General features: G+C 39.8%; 1 protein-coding gene across 4 annotated transcripts in view; it reads left to right on the plus strand.

Annotated features, from left to right (window-relative positions):
- LOC132818086 (calpain-3-like) overlaps positions 1 to 11,826 on the plus strand; it is a 115,990-nt gene extending 104,164 nt beyond the window's left edge. For all 4 annotated transcript variants that reach the window (XM_060828751.1, XM_060828752.1, XM_060828753.1 and 1 more), the window contains 3 exons: positions 3 to 119; positions 6,074 to 6,132; positions 10,055 to 11,826. In XM_060828751.1, coding sequence (XP_060684734.1) covers positions 3 to 119; positions 6,074 to 6,132; positions 10,055 to 10,081 — 203 coding nt within the window. In that variant the 3' untranslated portion in view covers positions 10,082 to 11,826. The remainder of the gene's footprint in view (positions 1 to 2; positions 120 to 6,073; positions 6,133 to 10,054) is intronic.
- Positions 11,827 to 18,994: the final 7,168 nt, after the last annotated feature.

Consider the following 18,994-nt stretch of genomic DNA (forward strand, 5'->3'; position numbering starts at 1 on the left):
AGGTTTCCGCCTGAACAACCAACTTTATGAGATCATCTCCATGCGCTATGCCAATGAAGATATGAATCTGGACTTTGACAGCTTTATCTGTTGTCTTGTGAGACTGGAGGGAATGTTCAGTAAGTGCAACACTATCCGGAATGAATTTTCCTCTGTTATAAGGAATCTTTGCAGTCTATATGGTGCACTGGGTTGAACACTTTTGTGATCTGGATTTATAATCAGCACCACATAGATAGACTGAAGCCCCTTCTCTCAAGATCCAGGAAATATAACAAACTGGAATTTTTATTAGTATATATGGTTGCATTATTCAGTGATGCCCAATTTAGCTCCACTTTGTTCTGTGAGTTCCCCTAATATTCCTAATGATATCCCATCATTTGTTATCGATTATCCCCACCTATCCTGGTGACCTCCTCATATTGTTCCTGGTGTTGAGGTTGCCGTCATTTCTAATCATTCCCCCACCATCCCGCCACCTCCCCCATATATTCATGGTGATATTCCTCCACCATTCATCAAGGCCAACAAACTACCCAGGCAGCCACACCTTCATGATCGGTGTGCTTCTCTCCACCCAACATTTCATATTCCTAACTATTGCTTGTCCCATCCTCAACCAACTACACCACCCAACTACCATCGCGCTCTCTCCTGCTTCAATCCAAATCCCCCGACCAGCAGTTGCATCTCCCTAACTACCAATCAACCCAACTCCAGCCATTCCATATCTAAGGTTACCTAGCAATTAGAATAGCCCTGTCATCAGTACTCCCTGCCCCTCTATGATTTCTTGTATTGTCCCCCTGCTGGACACATTGCACTTTTTGTTTGCTTTTTTGCTGCAGATTATCTTTTTTCTTATAGGCCTTTATCCCATCAATCAGGCTGCCTGTGAACAGGATACACAAGAATACTGTGGCCAGCTCCAGAATTCAATCTTCTGGTTTTCCCACTTCTAAACAGCTCCTCACATGGAACATCCTTCTGGGTTATATTTCAGGTTTCAGGTTTAGTCACTAACCATGTACACATTACAAAGCCATCACAGAATAATTTCTCACATTGGTTACATATTTTGGGGTAATGATGAGTAGAGAGGTAGAAAGGTCAGTCCTTGGGCAATCACATTTCTCATGATTCTGAATGATGCCAGCAAGTACTCAGAGTCAACACGTTGACCTTCTCAGCTAGGGGTCAGCATATGACCCAGAGAGCAATGGGTACAAAGAGGTGAGGTGGCAATGAACAATGTGACATTTGAAACTACCCTGCATTAACTGATTCTGTAGTCCTCATTAAACTGATACACGTGGAACTGAGCCATAAAATGAATGAGGCACAATGTTGATTCTTGATCTCTACTGAGTTAGCAGATTCCAATTCGAAAACTGTAGGATTAAATCAATTACAACACCCAAAGCAGGCTCCTTGACCAATGAGTCCATGTTTGTGTTTATCCTCCAAACAAACAGTTTGCCCACCATGACCCCAAGTTCCCATTATCATGTTTCCTGGATGAGGACAGATTAGGATTTGGTTGTGATGACTTCTTTCAGTGCTCAATAAAGGAACAGCTATCAATGCGCAACTGGCTAGGCTCACACATGGGTGAGGTAGTGGCAACTTGCACTTATAGAACCGTATTCCATTAGGAGTCAGAGGAGCAAATTAGACAAGGAACAGAAGTTATATCTGTTATACATTCAAAGAGAAGATATTTTTACATCTTTCAAATATATGAATGATGTCTATATGGGTCTGGTTCTAAAACATAAAGGCCAAGATTGGCTTGCTTTCTGGCGTCTGGATTATTACTTTGTGATATTATCAAATAGGGTCTGTAAGAGATGCCTGAGGCTAAGTGGAAGTAGAGAATATCTGATAGTTACATGTTACTTAAAGGTAAATTGGTGAGAACTTGACCATAGGGGAAACAGTAGTGTTGGTGGTGCGTGAGCTAAATAAATCTGACCAGAAAAGCACATGACTGAACTCTGACTAATCAATATTTTAAACTTTGATGTTTAACACTGCATTCTCAAAATTATTGGGCTTAGCCAATGTTAAAATCAGTTTATACCTGATGCTGTTTCTTAAGAAAAGGCACTGTCTTTATTTATGATTTGAATGAAGGGATCAAAAGTACGCTAACTAAATAAACTAATGACACAAATATAGGTAGCTGAATTTTGAAGATAATATAAGGAGTCTACAAAAGGGATGTAGATAGGTTAAGTGAGTGGACAAAGATCTGGCAAATGGAGTACAATGTTGGAAAGTGTGAAATTATTCATTTAGACAGAAAAATTATAAAAAGCACAATATAATCTAAATGGTGGGAAGTTGCAGATTTCTGAGACGCAGAAATGATTTGGAGACGCCAATGTTGGACTGGGGTGTACAAAGTTAAAAATCACACAACACCAGGTTATAGCTCCACAGGCTTATTTGGAAGCACTAGCTTTTGGAGCACTGCTCCTTCATCAGGTGGTTGTGGAGAATAAGATTGTAAGACACAGAATTTATAGCAGAAATTTACAGTGTGATGTAACTGAAATTATATATTGAAAAAGATCTAGATTGTTTGTTAAGTCTGTCATCTCATACATATGAAAGAACTGAAACCAACTAAAACATGAGAGACTTAAGAAACAATTCAGGGGAGATTCAAGATGGCAGTGACTCAGCAAGTCTGAGCCTACAGTGCTCCTTCCAAGACTTGGGCAAAGTGGATCTCCCACCCCCACCACACTCACCAAATCATCTAAAATAGCTCTTATTTAATATAATTAGTTGTTTGGTAGTGTTAGTATTAAATTTAAATAATCTAATCTCTTGGGAAAAATGACTAAAGGGAGGAGAGCCCACAGCTCTCAGCAAGCAGGGACCCCTCCCCCACCCTCTCCCTCTCCAGCTGCAGCTGAGGCGTCCATAGCCGCCCTGGGGGACTTACCGACAATAACGAGCCTTGTGGAGATGATTACCAAGCTGGATACGAAGATCGACGCGTTTATCGAAGAGTCCCGACATCGCTGGGAATCACTCTCGGCCGAGCTGCAAAGTATGGCCGAGACATCCAGGAACTCGAGCGCCGAGTCGGAGGGGCGGAGTTAAAGGCCGCAACCTCCGAGACTGCAGCTCAATCAGCCTCGGATCAGGTCCGGACTCTCGAGCAGCGAGTCCGGACCTTAGAGAATTACATCGACGACCTCGCTAATCGAGGTCGCTGAAAAAATATTTGTTTGCTGGGCCTTCCCGAACGGGAAGAGAAAGGCCAGCTCACAGCATTCCTGGAGCCGTGGTTGCCACAATTTTTGGATCTGGAGGCTGGATCAGGCCAGGTGTGGGTAGAATGGGCCTACCGGGTCGCAATACGCGGGCCTGGCTCGAACCAGCGCCCGCGCCCGGTCCTGTTCCGGCTGCAGAGCTAAAGGGAGAGGCAGATACTCCTAGATGCCTCTAGAAATCTTGGAAAAGATCCTAAAGCCATGATCTATAAAGGATCCAAGATCATGTTATTTCAGGACTTCTCCCTGGCTTTGGCCCGAAGGAGGAAGGTGTTCGATGAGGTGAAGAAGTGTTTAAGGGACTCAAATATTCAATACACCTTACGCTACCCAGCGACGCTATGTTTTAACCACGAAGGATCCGGGTATAATTTTAGATCGCCAGAAAAGGCTAAGGAATTTTTGGACTCTCTTAAATAAATCGTAAGAGACAATGTATGTTGGCTTGCCTTTTCCCCACTCCGATTTATATCCCCACCCCCCTTTTTTGTTTTTCCTATCTTACTGTTTATTATTATCTTGGGGGGGGGAGAGGGAATTATTTATTTGCTCTCCATTTAACGATTTTCTCCCCCCACTTAGGGTTTTTTAAATTTTATTATTATACGTATGTATGTGTGTATGTACATATATGTGTGTATGCGTGTATGTGTATATATGTATATATATATATATATAAACCGGGGGGTTTAGTTAAGGTTGGTGGGGAGAGGTGGTTACCTTATTCTATTTTATTTTTGCCTCTAGGAGCGGGGTTATTTTCCCTTGCTATTTTATATTATTATATTTAATTATAATTTGTTGAAGTTGTAATTTTATAGTTGTATATGTTTATACATGGTATTGATACTACCAAATATACTCAGGTGTGGGTGGGGGCGTGGGGTGGGGGCATGGGGGGGGGGGGGGGCATGGGGGGGGGGGGGGGTGGGGGGGGGTAGGGTGCTCACTGTTAACTCTAGCTCGGTATTATATCTGAATTCTCCTCATCCTATTAAGGAGCGCCTGGGTCAAGGGTGGGGCACTGGTTGGGAGAGGATATGATGGACCGTTGGAAAAGAAGTGATACCCCCTGGGAACAAAGGGGATAATCTCCATTCAAATATGTTTTTTTTTATTATTTAGAAATAGTTTCCTTTTTATCAGACTGTTATGAGTGTATTAGAGAACCTTTATTTTTGTAAATTCTATATGCTCTTTGCTCGGGATGTTTTAGATAGGGTCTCCCCTCCCGGGGGGTCTCGGATTTACCCGGATGATTATGGTTGATCAGTCGGTTAAGTGGTGCACCTGGAATGTCAAATTGGAAGAGATTATTTTCTGTTCTCTCTTTCCATATAAGGAAAAATATTTTGGTAAACTGGGTGGTTGAAGGTTCCCCTGGATTTTCAAATTGGCATAGATTAATCATGGAATGTATTCCCCTTGACTTCCTTATAAATATGGTGCACCGAAAGACCGAATTATTTTTTATAAAATATGGCAGCCCTTTTATATAGATATTTTGGCTGTCCCAACAAGGGCTTTTATTTAATTGAGATTACAAACATGGCTGGTCCGGGGCCCCTTGGGAGAGGAATCCCGCACGAATACGGGTTTTGTTATATATGATGTTAACACATTCCGAGCAAGTATTTTAATATCCAACTTCTATGTTAATCGTTGGGGTTTTATTTTCCCCCCACTTCTTTTTTTTTTCTCTCATTTTCTCTTATTTGAAAGATGTAAATGACTCAATTATACACTCTGGCTAATTGTAGGTTAGATTAGTAGTTAATTGAGTTTTGTTTTTTCTCTTTCGGTATTTTTCTTTTGTTACATTTTGATTATTGTATATTTAAGATTTATTTCTATATCAATGTTTGTACTTGAGAGTTTTGTTTATTTTTGTAAATTTGTTAAAATGTTAAATTTCTAATAAAAATATCTATATATAAAAAAAAACAATTCAGGTCTTTTGCAATATATAATTTCAGTTACATCACACTGTAAACTTCTGCTATAAATTCTGTGTCTTGCAATCTTATTCTCCACAACCACCTGATGAAGGAGCAGTGCTCTGAAAGCTAGTGCTTCCAAATAAACCTGTTGGACTATAACCTGGTGTTGTGTGAGATGCAGAAAGATCTGGATTCATTAGTATATGAATCACTAATAGAATGTTATGGTTTATTGCAAGGGCAATTGAATGCAAGAGTATGAAGGTTATGCTTTATTTATAGAGGTCATTGCTGAGACCGCAACAAGAATACTGTGCCATCATACTTACAGAAGGACATTAATGCATTCAAAGCAGTTCAGAGAATGTTACTAGACTAATACCTGGAATGAGTGGATTACCTTGTGAGAAAAAGCTAGTCTGTCTACGCCTGTATCCTCTGGAATTTACAAGAGTCAGAAGTGACTGAATTGAAACATATAAGTTCCTGAGGGGATATAACTGGGTGGATGTTGAAAGAATGTTTCCTCTTGTGGGAGAATCTAGAGCTAAGTGTCATATTATAAAAATAATGGGTTGACCATTTAAATCAGAAATGAGGAAGCATTTTTTCTCATGAAAGGTTTCTCTGGATACAGAATCTTTAAATATTTTGAAGGCAGAGGTAGATAGAGTCTTGATTGCTAATAGAATAATAGATTATCAAGGGAGGTACAGAAATATAGAGTTGAGGTTAAAACCTATTATCAAATAGCGAAACTACTAAGAAGGACCAAGTTGCCTACGGTTCTTCCTCATTAGTATGTTTGTATGTGTTCATTGACTCCTTTTTGTTCTTCAGGAGCCTTTCGTGCCTTTGATAAAGATGGAGATGGAATCATTAAACTCAGTGTCCTGGAGGTAGGTGCAACTCGGATGACAAGTATATTTCTCTATCAAGTCACCAAAGCCACAAAGATACTGTGGCTTTCAAGGGCATTTTAAATCCTGACCTATGCATCCTTGGATATACACTTTTCAAGATTTTTAAGATATTATGCACTGCCTTCATTTCCCTTTCATAATTATCACAGAATATGGTGTGTGGATGACACCCGCAAGTAGTATGATATTGCCATCACTGAGACATGTTTGCAAACTGACCATGGCTGATACTTGAATATTCAAGAGAATTTGACGTTTTGGAAGGGCAGAAAAGATTGATGTTATGGACCAGGCCAGAACCCCCTCAAAATATTTTTGAGCATACACTTTAGTTTTATCTTATTTTAAAGACAGACATGAGTGGGTGTTTTAGGTGTGATGCAACTGGTCAAACCACTTGACTTTAAGCAAGACAGAATTTGTTTAAACACTGTGACTGAAACACAAACAAAATGAAGCAGAATTTAGAGCAATTTAACTAATTAACTATTCCAATATAGTAACATCCCATAAACACACCCCTTGCCAAAAATTTAAATTCAAACACAGATTCTTACAGGCAGAAAGGAACAACATCCAGAGAGTGATTTTAGAGGAATCATGTACTAAAGCTTGCAACATTTCTGGACTCTAATATCTTGTGACTGCTACAGCTAAAAAAATCTAGAGAAAAACTGAAGTGGGAGAACTGGTCACTCTCCTTCCATTGTTAAGCTGTTAAACTCCTGAGACTCCTTGGCACCTCTGCCTTTATGACCTCTTCAAAAAAAGGGCAAAATAATCTTTTTAAAGTGACAGGATCATCATGGTGGAGTAAGCCTATTAATGAGTACAGCAGAGAGCAATGACTTTGGTTTGGAGTACAGGTCGTCTGCTATAACATGCGTTTTGTTAACTCAAATTCACTGAATTGTGATTGATGAATTGGGGACATTATTTTAAAGTGCAAACATTTAAAACATGCGTTGGCTGTAACATGATTACATTGTCAACACTTTAAGCGCTCTTTCTAAAGCAAGACTTTTCTGTTATGCAAGATTGCACAACAACGCAATCATCGTGTTACAGAAGAACTGTCTCTATCACAATGTAGAATCAGTTTCGGTGAATAGAAGAAATAGTGAAGGACAAAAGTAATGGATGCAAGTAGCTTATAGGTCTCCTGACAACAATTATACTCTAGGGCAAAGTATGATTCAAGAAATAATAGGGCTTGGAAGAAGGAATTGGCATGCTGATAGGCAATTTTACTTTTCATGATTGGATAAATCAATTTGGAAAAAGGTGCCTGAAGGAGCACCTCACTTGGGACAGTCCTTTGCATAAAATCTTGTGAAACTTGAAAGAAATATTTGTATCTGGCTTCATGGTAGAAGATACCATGAAGCCAGATACAAATCTTAGAGAAGCATTCTAAGATTAGTAGAAAATAAAGTGGGAAAAGGGAAATAAACACAATTACTAGAGCAAACCTGATTGGCTAACTAATGGGATTAAAGGCTGACAAAGCCCTTGGACCTGATGATTTGCATTTTAGTGTTTGTAACTACATGGCTGCATTTTTTATAATCATTCAAAATTCCCCATGTTCTGGAAAAGTCCTTGCTGGTTGGAACACTATTTAAGAAAGGAGAGAAATAGTAAACAATAAACTAAAGCTCGTTAGCCTAATATCTATCATTGACAAAATGCTAGAATTCATTAATAAGGGTGGAACAGTAGGACAATTAGAATATCATAATACAATCAGGCTGCATCAGTATGGTTTTGTGAGAGGGACTTTATAAGGTGGATAAAGGGGAAACCAGTGTACGGAGTGTATTTGGGTTTCCCAAAGGCATTCAGTAAGGGGTCATACAAGAGGTTACTGCAGAAGCTGGAGGCTCACAGTATTGGGGTGATATATCAGCATGGATGAAGGATAACCGATAGGAAATGGGCATTCAAGACAAGTGGATCACTTTCAGGTGCACAAAATATAATGACTACTTACAGTTTATATGAATGTTATGAATGAAGGCTTGAATCTTATCACAATAACATTTGCTGACAATGCAAAGATAAGTAGGAGAATTATGAGGAGGATATAAACTGATTGCAAAGGGATACAGATAAATGTGAAGTTATCTACTTTGGCAGGAGGATTAGAAAACAGATTTGTTTAAAATGGGAAGAGAATGCAAAATGATACATACTGAAGAATTCGTATATTTGCATACATGAATCACAAAATGCCAATATGCAACACAGCAAGTTTTTAGGAAATGCAGTTTTGGCCTTCATTATAAGGAGAATAGAATATAAAAGTGAGGAAGCCTTCCTACAGTTGCACATCACAGTGAGACCACACCTATAATGCTATGTGCCATTTTAGTACGCTTATTTGAAGAGCAATGTAGTTGCATTAGAAGCAGTTCAGAGAGGGTTCACTGCATCCCTCAAATAAAAGGGCTGTTTTATGATGAAAAGGTTAAGGTTAGTAGGTTGGCTCCATATACATTGGCATTAAGAAGAATGAGAGCTAATCTTATTAAAATATATACAATTCTGACAGATGTTGGCTGGGTAAGTCCTGGGACAATGTTTCTCTTCAAAGGGAAATGTAGTTATGAATTCAGTTTAAAAATAAGACATTTCCCATTTAAGATGATAAGAATAAATTTCTTCTGTCATAGGATGGTTCTGTTCCTCAAAGAGCAAGGAGATTGGATCATTTATGCTATTCAGTGCTGAGCTAGACAGATTATTGGTCAACCATGGATTCCAGTGTTATGGGGGACTTGTAGGAAAAAGCAGTTATGGTGATAATCAAACCCATCATGTATTTTTGAATGGCAGTGCAGGCTCAAAGGGCTGAATAACTAACAGCTGCTCCTACTTCTCATTAACTTAAGATCACAGCAGCACTGAAGCCCATTGCACATACAATCCATGTCTGGGAACAGCATGAATTTGGCAGATCTCTTTCATCAGTTCCCCTTATCTATTAGAATCATGGAACCATAGAACCCTATTGTAAGGTTGTTCAGCCCTTCGAGTCTGCACCAACCCTCTGAAGAGCCAGATTCCTACTGTATCCCATAACCCCACATTTACTACAGCTGATCCATCTAGCCTATAAATCTCTGAACACTATGGACAATTTCAGTATAGCCAATCCATCTAAACTACACATCGTTGGACTGTGGGAGGAAACTGGAGCACCTGGAGGAAACCCATCCAGACATGGGAGAATGTGCAAACTCCACACAGTTGCCCAAGGCTGGAATCGAACCTAGGCCCCTACCGCTATGAGGTAGCAGTACTAATCACTGAGCCACCGTGTCGCCATTAGTACTGTTATTCTGGCATGTCACTTTTAACACGTTGACTTGTGTTTTCTAATTAGGGAGGTGGTGACTCAGCCTCAGTCTACAGGTGCCATTCTGTATTGAAATCAGTGTAGTGGGTGGGAATCCAACTGATAGTGCGGGTTGTTAAAATTTCTCTCCTTAGTGTGTCAAATAGTTCACACTGCTGCTGGTGCCAGGGTTGTGAAATGTGTCTGGCTCCTTAACGGTGTCGATTTAAATGGATTAGGATAAAGGGTACTGATTCTTTGAATGTTAAGAAAAAACTCCATAAAAAATGTTTTGGTGAATCTTTCTGAAGGATTAACTGATTAGTTATCTCTTTTGATTTGTTATTTACCATGAGATACATTTTAGAGCATCTTAGAAAGCTTTGCTTGATGGTTTTGGTATATTGAATATTTTTCATTGCAGGGTGAAGGTTGGATGGTGCAAATGAAGTGTTCTTCTCTGCCTTTCCTCATATTCTTATCGTATGTTGTTTTCAGTTGAGCACTCCGCGTTCCATACAGCTGGGATTAATGTTTACTCTGTCCTTATTTCCACAGTGGCTGCAACTCACCTTATATGCTTAAACGTCTCAGGATGTCTGGTGGCTTACATGCCTGGCTATTACCTCAAGCTCAACACCGAAACCTCAACAGCAGAATATGCAAAGCCAGTCTCTTCTATACCTGATGACATTCAATGGTGCTTCAGGAATCTGGGTGGAAACTAGCCTGTTATTTATTGTTCAATCAGCATGTCTTACTGCAACTTTGTGAATCTTTGCTAGGATGAGAATACAGGTTTTCTTTATCTCTCTTGTATGATTTTACAATAAAACCCCCACTCTAGCCTATTTTTCCAGTGAGCTGGTAGGTAGACACATTGCCTGGGTTAACATTGAGTAAAAGATTCGATCTTCACTGTTTGGTTTGTGACTGTCACTGGTTTCAGTATCCCAGAGAAGGGAAATGATGTCCACAGTTTCATTCAGTTAGCACTGCTTTATCAGTAATGTTTGAAAGATAAACATGGAAAGAAGGTTATCTAATTTTATCAATTGGATCAATGGACTGAAGAGTGGCAGATGGAGTTTAATTTGGATAAATGTGGTAATAAAAATAAGGATAGGGCTTATACAATTAATGATGGGGCCCTGGGTAGTGTTGTAGAAGTAGAGTATCATGGGGTTCAGGTATGTAATTCTTTGAAATTTGCATCACAGGTAGACAGGAGAAAGTGAGGACTGCAGATGCTGGAGATCAGAGCTGAAAATGTGTTGCTGGAAAAGCGCAGCAGGTCAGGCAGCATCCAAGGAGCAGGAGAATCGACGTTTCGGGCATGAGCCCTTCTTCAGGAAACCTCCTTCCTTCAGTGTTAGGACTTTGGTGAGGCCTCTCCTAGACTATTGGGTACCATTCTGTCACCCTGTTAGAGGAAGATATTAAACCAGGGAGGGTTCAGTAAATATTTACCAGGATGTTGCCAGGAATGGAGGGTTTGAGATATAAAAATAGACAGGAAAGGCTGGGACATCTTTCACTGGAGTGTAGGAGATTGAGGGTTTACCTTATTGAGGTTTATAAAATCATGAGAGGCATAGATAAGGTGAATGATAAAGGTCTTTTCTCTAGGATGGGGAGTTCAATACTAGGGGGCATGTTTTAAGGTAAGAGAAGAGAAACTTAAAAAGGAGCAACTTTTTTACACAGAGAGTGGTTGATTTTGGAATGAACCGCCAAATAAGGTAGTGGGTGTAGGTAGAGTTACAACATTTAAAAGGTACTTGGATAAGTACATGAATAGGAAAAGCTTTGATGAATATGGGCCAAATGAAGGCAAGTGGCACTAGTTTAGTTTGGGAACATGGTCGGCATGGACTGGTTGGACCGGAAGGTCTGTTTCTGTGTTTTATGACTCTGCAGCTGAATAACTAGTGTCAAGCCATTAAATACTCGAGAATGCTTGAGGAAGCATTAACTAAATTATTTGCAAGCTTCTATGTACATTTATTATCCAGCAGACAAATGATCAACAATTTCGCCCTTCCACTTTATCCCCAGTATGTGCCTATTACAGGATCAGGTTCAACGAGGTTAGTACTGACAGTGGATTGCAAATAATGATAGCCCCACACCAAACTATTCTCTGAACTGATACAGTGAATGGCCCAATTTTATACTCCTGCTTAGTAGTTCAAGAAGGCCCACTACCTTTTCGGGGTAACTAATTCTTTTACAGGCAGGAACAGCTTCTCTCTATCTATCTATCCAACTCAATTGTGATTTTGAAAATTTAGCTTGTCATTTTTTAGCCTATTTCTGTGCAAGGAGAACAGTCCCAACTTCTTCAATCAATTCTTATAACAGAAATTTCTCAATCCTGGAACCATTCTTATAAATTACTTCTGTATTCTTTCCAGTGCATTCTCATCTTTCCCATAATGTGGTGGCCAGAACTGTATATAGTACACCCTCTGATTTCTAACAAGTACCTTGCACATGTCAACATCATCTCCTTGCTCTTGTATTCTATGCCCCTATTAATAAAATTGAGACCTCTGTATACTTTATGAAATGCTCTCTACCTGTCCTGCCATCTTCAATGATCTGTGTACGTATATACCTAGGTCCCCTGGTCCGTCACCCCCTTTAGAATTGTATTTTATATTGTCTTTTAATATTCTTCTCACCAAAGTGCATCATATGATATTTCTCTACATTGAACCTCATCTGCCACCTATCTGCCCACTCCATAATTTTGTCAATTTTTTGGGAGGTTCCATACATTGTTCTCCTCACAGTTTACAATTCGTCCAAATGCCATATACAAACTTAGCAAATGTCCTATGTATACCATGATCAGATTATATATATGGCAATACAAGGAACTGAGGAATACTGAGGAACTCTACTATAAACTTTCCCCAATCTGAAAAATACCCATTGACTGTTACTCTCTGTTTCCTATCAATCACCGAATTTTGTATCCATTTTGCTACTGTCTGTTTTATACTATGACCTACAATGTTCCTCACAAGCCTGTTGTGTGACACCATATCAAAACTTCTGGAAGTCTATGTATGTCACATCAACAGCGTTACTCCCATCGATCCTTTATGTTACCTCTTCAAAAAATTCCAGAAAGTTAATTAAACACAATTTCCCCTTTAGAAACCTGTACTAACTTTTCCTGTTCAACCCACCTTTTTCCATGTGATTACTGAATAATTATTTCTGGAGATTTTCCCTACCACTTTAGTTAAACTAACCAGTCTGTAATTTCTGTAATTGTAATTGTTACAGTTTTTCTTGAACAAGGCTGTAATGTTTGCAATCATCTAGTCTTTCAGCACCTTCCCTGAGCCAAGGAAAGCTGAAAGGTTATGGTCAGTGTCCCCACAATTTCTACTCTCACTTCCTTCCAAATCCTTACATATATCTCATCTGGTCCCATTGCCTTGTCAACTTTCTTTTATTATTGTAACTACCTTTCTTTATTAATTTTATCTCTTCTAGTAAGAGTTTCTTCTTCTGTCATCATGGCATGGGCAGCATCCTCTTCTGTGAAGATAGGCACGAAGTATTCATTTAACACTTGAGATACTGCCTCTGCTTCCATGTGAAAATCCCATTTCTTCTGATTGGCTGTAGTCCTCCTTTAACCAGTAACTGTTCGTATGACTATAGAAGACTTCAGGATTTACCTTTTTTTTTCAGTTGCTAGTCTGTTCTTATCTCTGTTTCTCTTATTTGCTTTCTTACCTTCTCTCACACCTTTAGAATTCCTGTTGGCTCTCAATTGAATTTCCTATCTTACGCCTGTCATATGCACACTACTTCTTTCTAGTGTTAATTTCTGCTTCCTTTGTCATCCAGTGAGCTCTGGATTTGTTTGTCCTATCTTTTCCATTAACGGGAATATATCTCAACTATACCTAAAACATACGGTATGTGAAGGTAACCCATTGCTCATTTGCTGTTTTTCCTGCTTACCTCTTATTCCAATCGATCCTGCTCAACTTTATTCTTACTCCATTAATATCAGCTCTCTGCCAATTGATTGTTCTCACTCCAGATTGTTGCATATCATTCTCCAGAACCTATAATACAATGATCACTTAATTTCCAAGGATCAGATCCAATAATACATCCTTTCTTGTTGGACTGGACACATACTGTGCTAGGAAACGCTCCTGAACACAACCTAGAAACACTTGCCCATTTCTGCCATTTGCACTATCAGCATCTCTGTCCATATTTGGATAGTTGAAGCCCTCCATTATAGCTACTCTTTAATGTTGGCATTTCTCTGTAATGTCCCTGCAGATTTGTTTCTCTACGTCCTTTCCATAGTTAGTGCTGTATAGACCACACTAAGCAGTGTAATTGTACCCCTTTTATTCCATAGCTCTGGACAAATTAACTCTGTCCTTCATCCCTCTGAAGCATCTTTCTTCTCCAGCAATGCAATGTTCTCCTGAACCATTACTGCTGTTCCTCTTCTTTCCCTATTTTTCCTGATTCTCTTTAATGCCCAGTCTTGTCCTTCCTTGAGCCAGGTCACCATAACTGACGCAGTATCAGCATTTCACATTGCAATCTGTATCTGTAACTCCCCGACCTTACTTACTATGCTCAATGCATTTTCATGAATACACATTTATTCTGTTTTGGACTTCCTTTCTGTCTCCTGTACTCCAACTTCACCTATTATCTCACTATTCTCTATGCCATTCCACTAAGTATTAAGGTAAGATATCCCTAAGATAATCTTTTTGCCTTCATCCACCAATTCAATGTAAACATGAACGTTGATGAAGGGCCAGAAATTGTTGCAGTGATGGGTTTGGCAGCAAGAAACAGTACTTAGATTTTTCTGCTCCCCAGTTATTAGATTACTTACAGTGTGGAAACAGGCCCTTCGTCCCAACAAGTCCACACCGACCCGCCGAAGCGCAACCCACCCATACCCCTACATTTACCCCTTACGTAACACTATGGGCAATTTAGAATGGCCAATTCACCTGACCCGCACATCTTTGGACTGTGGGAGGAAACCGGAGCACCCGGAGGAAACCCACGCAGACACGGGGAGAATGTGCAAACTCCACACAGTCAGTTTCTTGAGTCGGGAATTGAACCCGGGTCTCAGGCGCTGTGAGGCAGCAGTGCTAACCACTGTGCCACCGTGCCGCCCTTATTGTGCTACACTTACATTGCTAAATGCTGGAATATTGATCTGATAACAAGTGCAGTGATATCAATGATAAAGTTAAAAATTACACAACAGCAGGTTATAATCCAGGTTATTTGGAAGCACTAGCTTTCAAAGTGCTGCTTCCAAATAAACCTGTTGGACTATAACTTTGTACACCCTAGTCCAACACCAGCGTCTCCAAGTCATATCAATGATATAATGCCTCACGAGCATCATGCTCAGTGGTCTTATTGCTTTAATCAGTGAAAAATTCAGGAATTCCTCGGTGCAGCATTTTATGATCGTATTTCTTTCCCTGGTCAAGGAGATAAGACTGAGCAAAGTGAACCTCTGGTCTTAGCCAGTTAAAGAGAGACAGAGTGAATGATGAAAGAATAAGTAGGTTGAATTAGAGTCAAACAAAATTCAGAAACATAAAATGTAAAACAAGAGATAGTATAAAAGTGTGGATTGAGAAGATAGAAAACAAGACAGAAAAGAAAAAAAAATATAGCAAGCAGACAAAATTGTAAGTCAATTGTAATTATGAATTTCTATGTTGGTCCTTGAGCAGTTATTGAGGGAGTGGCAGGCAGATGGGCAAAATGCACAAACTCTTTCACCTTGAAATGTTGAGCCAGCAAACTCAACCTCTTACTAAGAACAGTGGAACATGCAATGGGTCATGCATTTTCTTAAATTCTGTCATGGGACATGGGAATTGTTGGCAGAGCTAGCCTTTATTGCCTGTCCCTAGCTATACTTGAGAAGGTGGTGGTGAGCTGCTTTCTTCAACTGTTGCCCTTCATATTTTATAGGTAGACCCACACTCAAGTTAGAGAGAGATTTGTTATCGTAGAAATATAAGAAATGTTACCATCTAGTTCATCTTCTACCATCCTGATACTCACATAGTTATAGAGCTGATGACTAACCTGAAAAGATCAATCTTAATCAATAATTCTACAACAAACTAGAAATGCCTGTAGGTTTGGAGACTATAGATCCAGAATCATTTGTTGCTCTCTGGCCTGCTTTACGTACAACTTGCTAAGTCTTAAATTTATACATGTTGTGTCTTTCAGGATGTTATTAACAGAAGGAAACCTATCTAATTACCACTTCTGTGTAAAAACATTTTGAATCTTCATTTTTATTGCCTTCTCAATCTGGCAGGAGTTTGAATGGCAAGCAGAGCACAATAGACTGCCAAGACGTATGAGAAGGATTAAGAAATACTCTCACAACAATTCCTTACCTGCTGGAGTAAGACCCCAGAGCTTCTTTTGGTCATGCTATAGATTTCCAAAGTTCAGTGCCATTTCAGGATCATAAATTGCATCATCATTAAAGTCCATACAACATTGCTTTCAAACAATTATCACCACAGAGTCATAGAGATGTACAGCACTGAAACAGAACCTTCGGTCAAATCGTCCATGCCAACCAGATATCGCAAGCCAATCTAGTCCCACCTGCCAGCACATGGCCCATGCATCTCTCCAAACCCTTCCTATTCATATACCCATCCAGATACTTTTAAATGTTGCAATTATACTAGCCTCCACCACTTCCTGTGGCAGCCCATTCCACACACGCACCACACTCTTGTGAAAAAATTGCTCCTTAGGTCTCTTTTATGTCTTTCCTCTGTCACACTAAACCTATGTCCTCTGGTTCTGGACTCCTCCACCCTAGGGAAAAGATCTTGTCAGTTTACCCTATCCATGCCCCTCATGGTTTTATAAACCTCTATAAGGTCACCCCTCAGCCTCCATGCTCCAGGAAAACAGCCCTAATATAAAACCTCTCCCTATATATCAAATTCTCTAACCCTGGCAATGTCCTTGTAAATCTTTTCTGAACCCTTTCAAGTTTCACAACATTCTTCCAATAGGAAGGAGACCAGAATTGCACGCAATATTCCAACAGTGGCCTAACCAATGTTCTGTAGAGCCACAACATGACCTCCCAACTCCTGTACTTAATACTCTGACCAATAAAGGAAAGCATACCAAATGCCTTCTTCACTATCCTATCTACCTGTGACTCCACTTTCAAGGAGCTATGAACCTGCACTCCAAGGTCTCTGTTCAGCAACACTCCCTAGGACCTGACCATTAAGTGTTTAAGTCCTGCTAAGATTTGCTTTTACAAAATGCAGCACCTTGTATTTATCTAGATTAAACTCCATCTGCCACTCCTCAGCCCATTTGCTCATCTGATCAAGATCCCGTTGTAATCTGAGGGTAACCTTTTTCGCTGTCCACTACACCTCCAATTTTGGTGTCATCTGCAAACTTACTAACTATATCTCTTATGCTCACATCCAAATCATTTATATAAATGATGAAAAGTAGTGGATCCAGCACCGATCCTTATGGCACTCCACTGATCACAGGCCTCCAGCCTAAAAAACTGCTCTCCTCCACCATCCTCTGTCTTCTACCATTGAGCCAGTTCTGTATTCAAATAGTTAGTTCTGCCTGTATTCCATGAGATCTAACCTTGCTAATCAGTCTCCCATGGGGAACCCTGTTGAACACCTTACTGAAGTCCATATAGATCACATCTACTGCTCAGCCCTCATCAACCCTCTTTGTTACTTCTTCAAAAAACTCAATCAAGTTTGTGAGACATGATTTCCCATGCACAAAGCCATGTTGACTATCCCTAATCAGTCCTTGCCTTTCCAAATAAACGTGCATCCTGTCCCTCAAGATTCCCTCAAACAACCTGCCCATCACTGATGTCAGGCTCACTGGTCTATAGTTCCCTGGCTTGTCCTTACCACCTTTCCTAAATAGTGGCACCACATTAGCCAACCTCCAGTCTTCCAGAACCTCACCTGTGACTATCGATGATACAAATATTTCAGCAAGAGGCCCAGCAATCACATCTCTAGCTTCCCACAGAGTGGTAGGTACATCTGATCAAATCCGGGGGCTTTATCCACCTATATGCGTTTCAAGACATTCAGCACTTCCTCCTCTGTAATATGGACATTTTTCAAGATGTCAGCATCTACTACCCTACATTCTATATCTTCCATATCCTTTTCCACAGTAAATACTGATTCTGAATACTTGTTTAGTGTCTCCCTCATCTCCTGCAGCTCTACACAAAGACCGCCTTGCTGATCTTTGAGGGACCCTATTCTCTCCCTAGTTACCCTTTTGTCCTTAATGTATTTGTAAAAACCAAGACAATAATAATTCATATTTACATGGTAATTCATAATTGTCATTTGACTTTTGTGAAGCTAATAGCAAAGGACTGCTAAATGTCCAGAAATTTACTTTTTCCTGTAGATCTTCCACAATCTAATGCGTGCAAAAGTTAATGTACCATTATAACTCCAGCAATTTCTGGTTCAGAATTTCTGTCTAACACTCTAATCTTGGAATATGAATTCACAGCATCCTAACTCTTTATATGGAGAAACGTTTCCTGTCGATTCTAAATCACTATGTTTAGCAACTGCAACTCTGACAGCACCTTTTCCTAACACAAGGAGCTCAAAGGAATCGAATTTGGGGAATGTTTCAAACCATGTCAGACATATTACAGTGCTGTTACTGCAAAACATATAAAGTTCACAGCCAGAAAGTGACGGCAGTATGAACTTGGGCTGATCAGACATGTCAACAGCACAGCTTCCAAGATAGTTGAAGAAGCAGCAAAATTAAAGATAAGCTGTGGTGGAGTCCCACCATTGAGTGGTTGTGCAGTCATGTTGCATCTAATATATTTAGATTTCCTAATACACGTCTGCTTATACTATATTAAATTTCTGCTTGAGGACAATACATTTATTTATGTGTAGGAGAAAAGAAAAACAAAGTAACCTGCTCACCAGTGTTGATTTTGGATTATATCAGAATCACTTGACTCCAGACCTCAGGTCAACATTGGTCCAAATGTGCACCTAAATGCTGAATTATAGAGGTCAGAGTGACAGACCTTCATATCAATGAAACATGTAGAATCAAAGAAACCTAGCAAAATTAAAGTCACCAGCAATTATTAGAGGCCAACAATTATATTGCTGAAGGAGTTCCTTTGTGCAGAATTTTCGGCTCAATCATCTATATGAGCTTCATCACCTACCCCAATGCCCTTCCTAAAGTCGAGTACGGGTGTGTTTGCTGAAAACTATAAAGATTAAGAAGGACGATTTGAAGGAAATCAGTAAAAAGGTTGTGCTGGAGAGATTAATGGGGCTGAAAGCTGATAAGTGCTCAGGATCTGATAGTGTACAATAGGTGAAGGAAGATGGCCGTAGCAACAAACAATCCATTAGT

This window comes from Hemiscyllium ocellatum, chromosome 8 (assembly GCF_020745735.1).
Source record: "Hemiscyllium ocellatum isolate sHemOce1 chromosome 8, sHemOce1.pat.X.cur, whole genome shotgun sequence".
NCBI lineage: Eukaryota > Metazoa > Chordata > Chondrichthyes > Orectolobiformes > Hemiscylliidae > Hemiscyllium > Hemiscyllium ocellatum.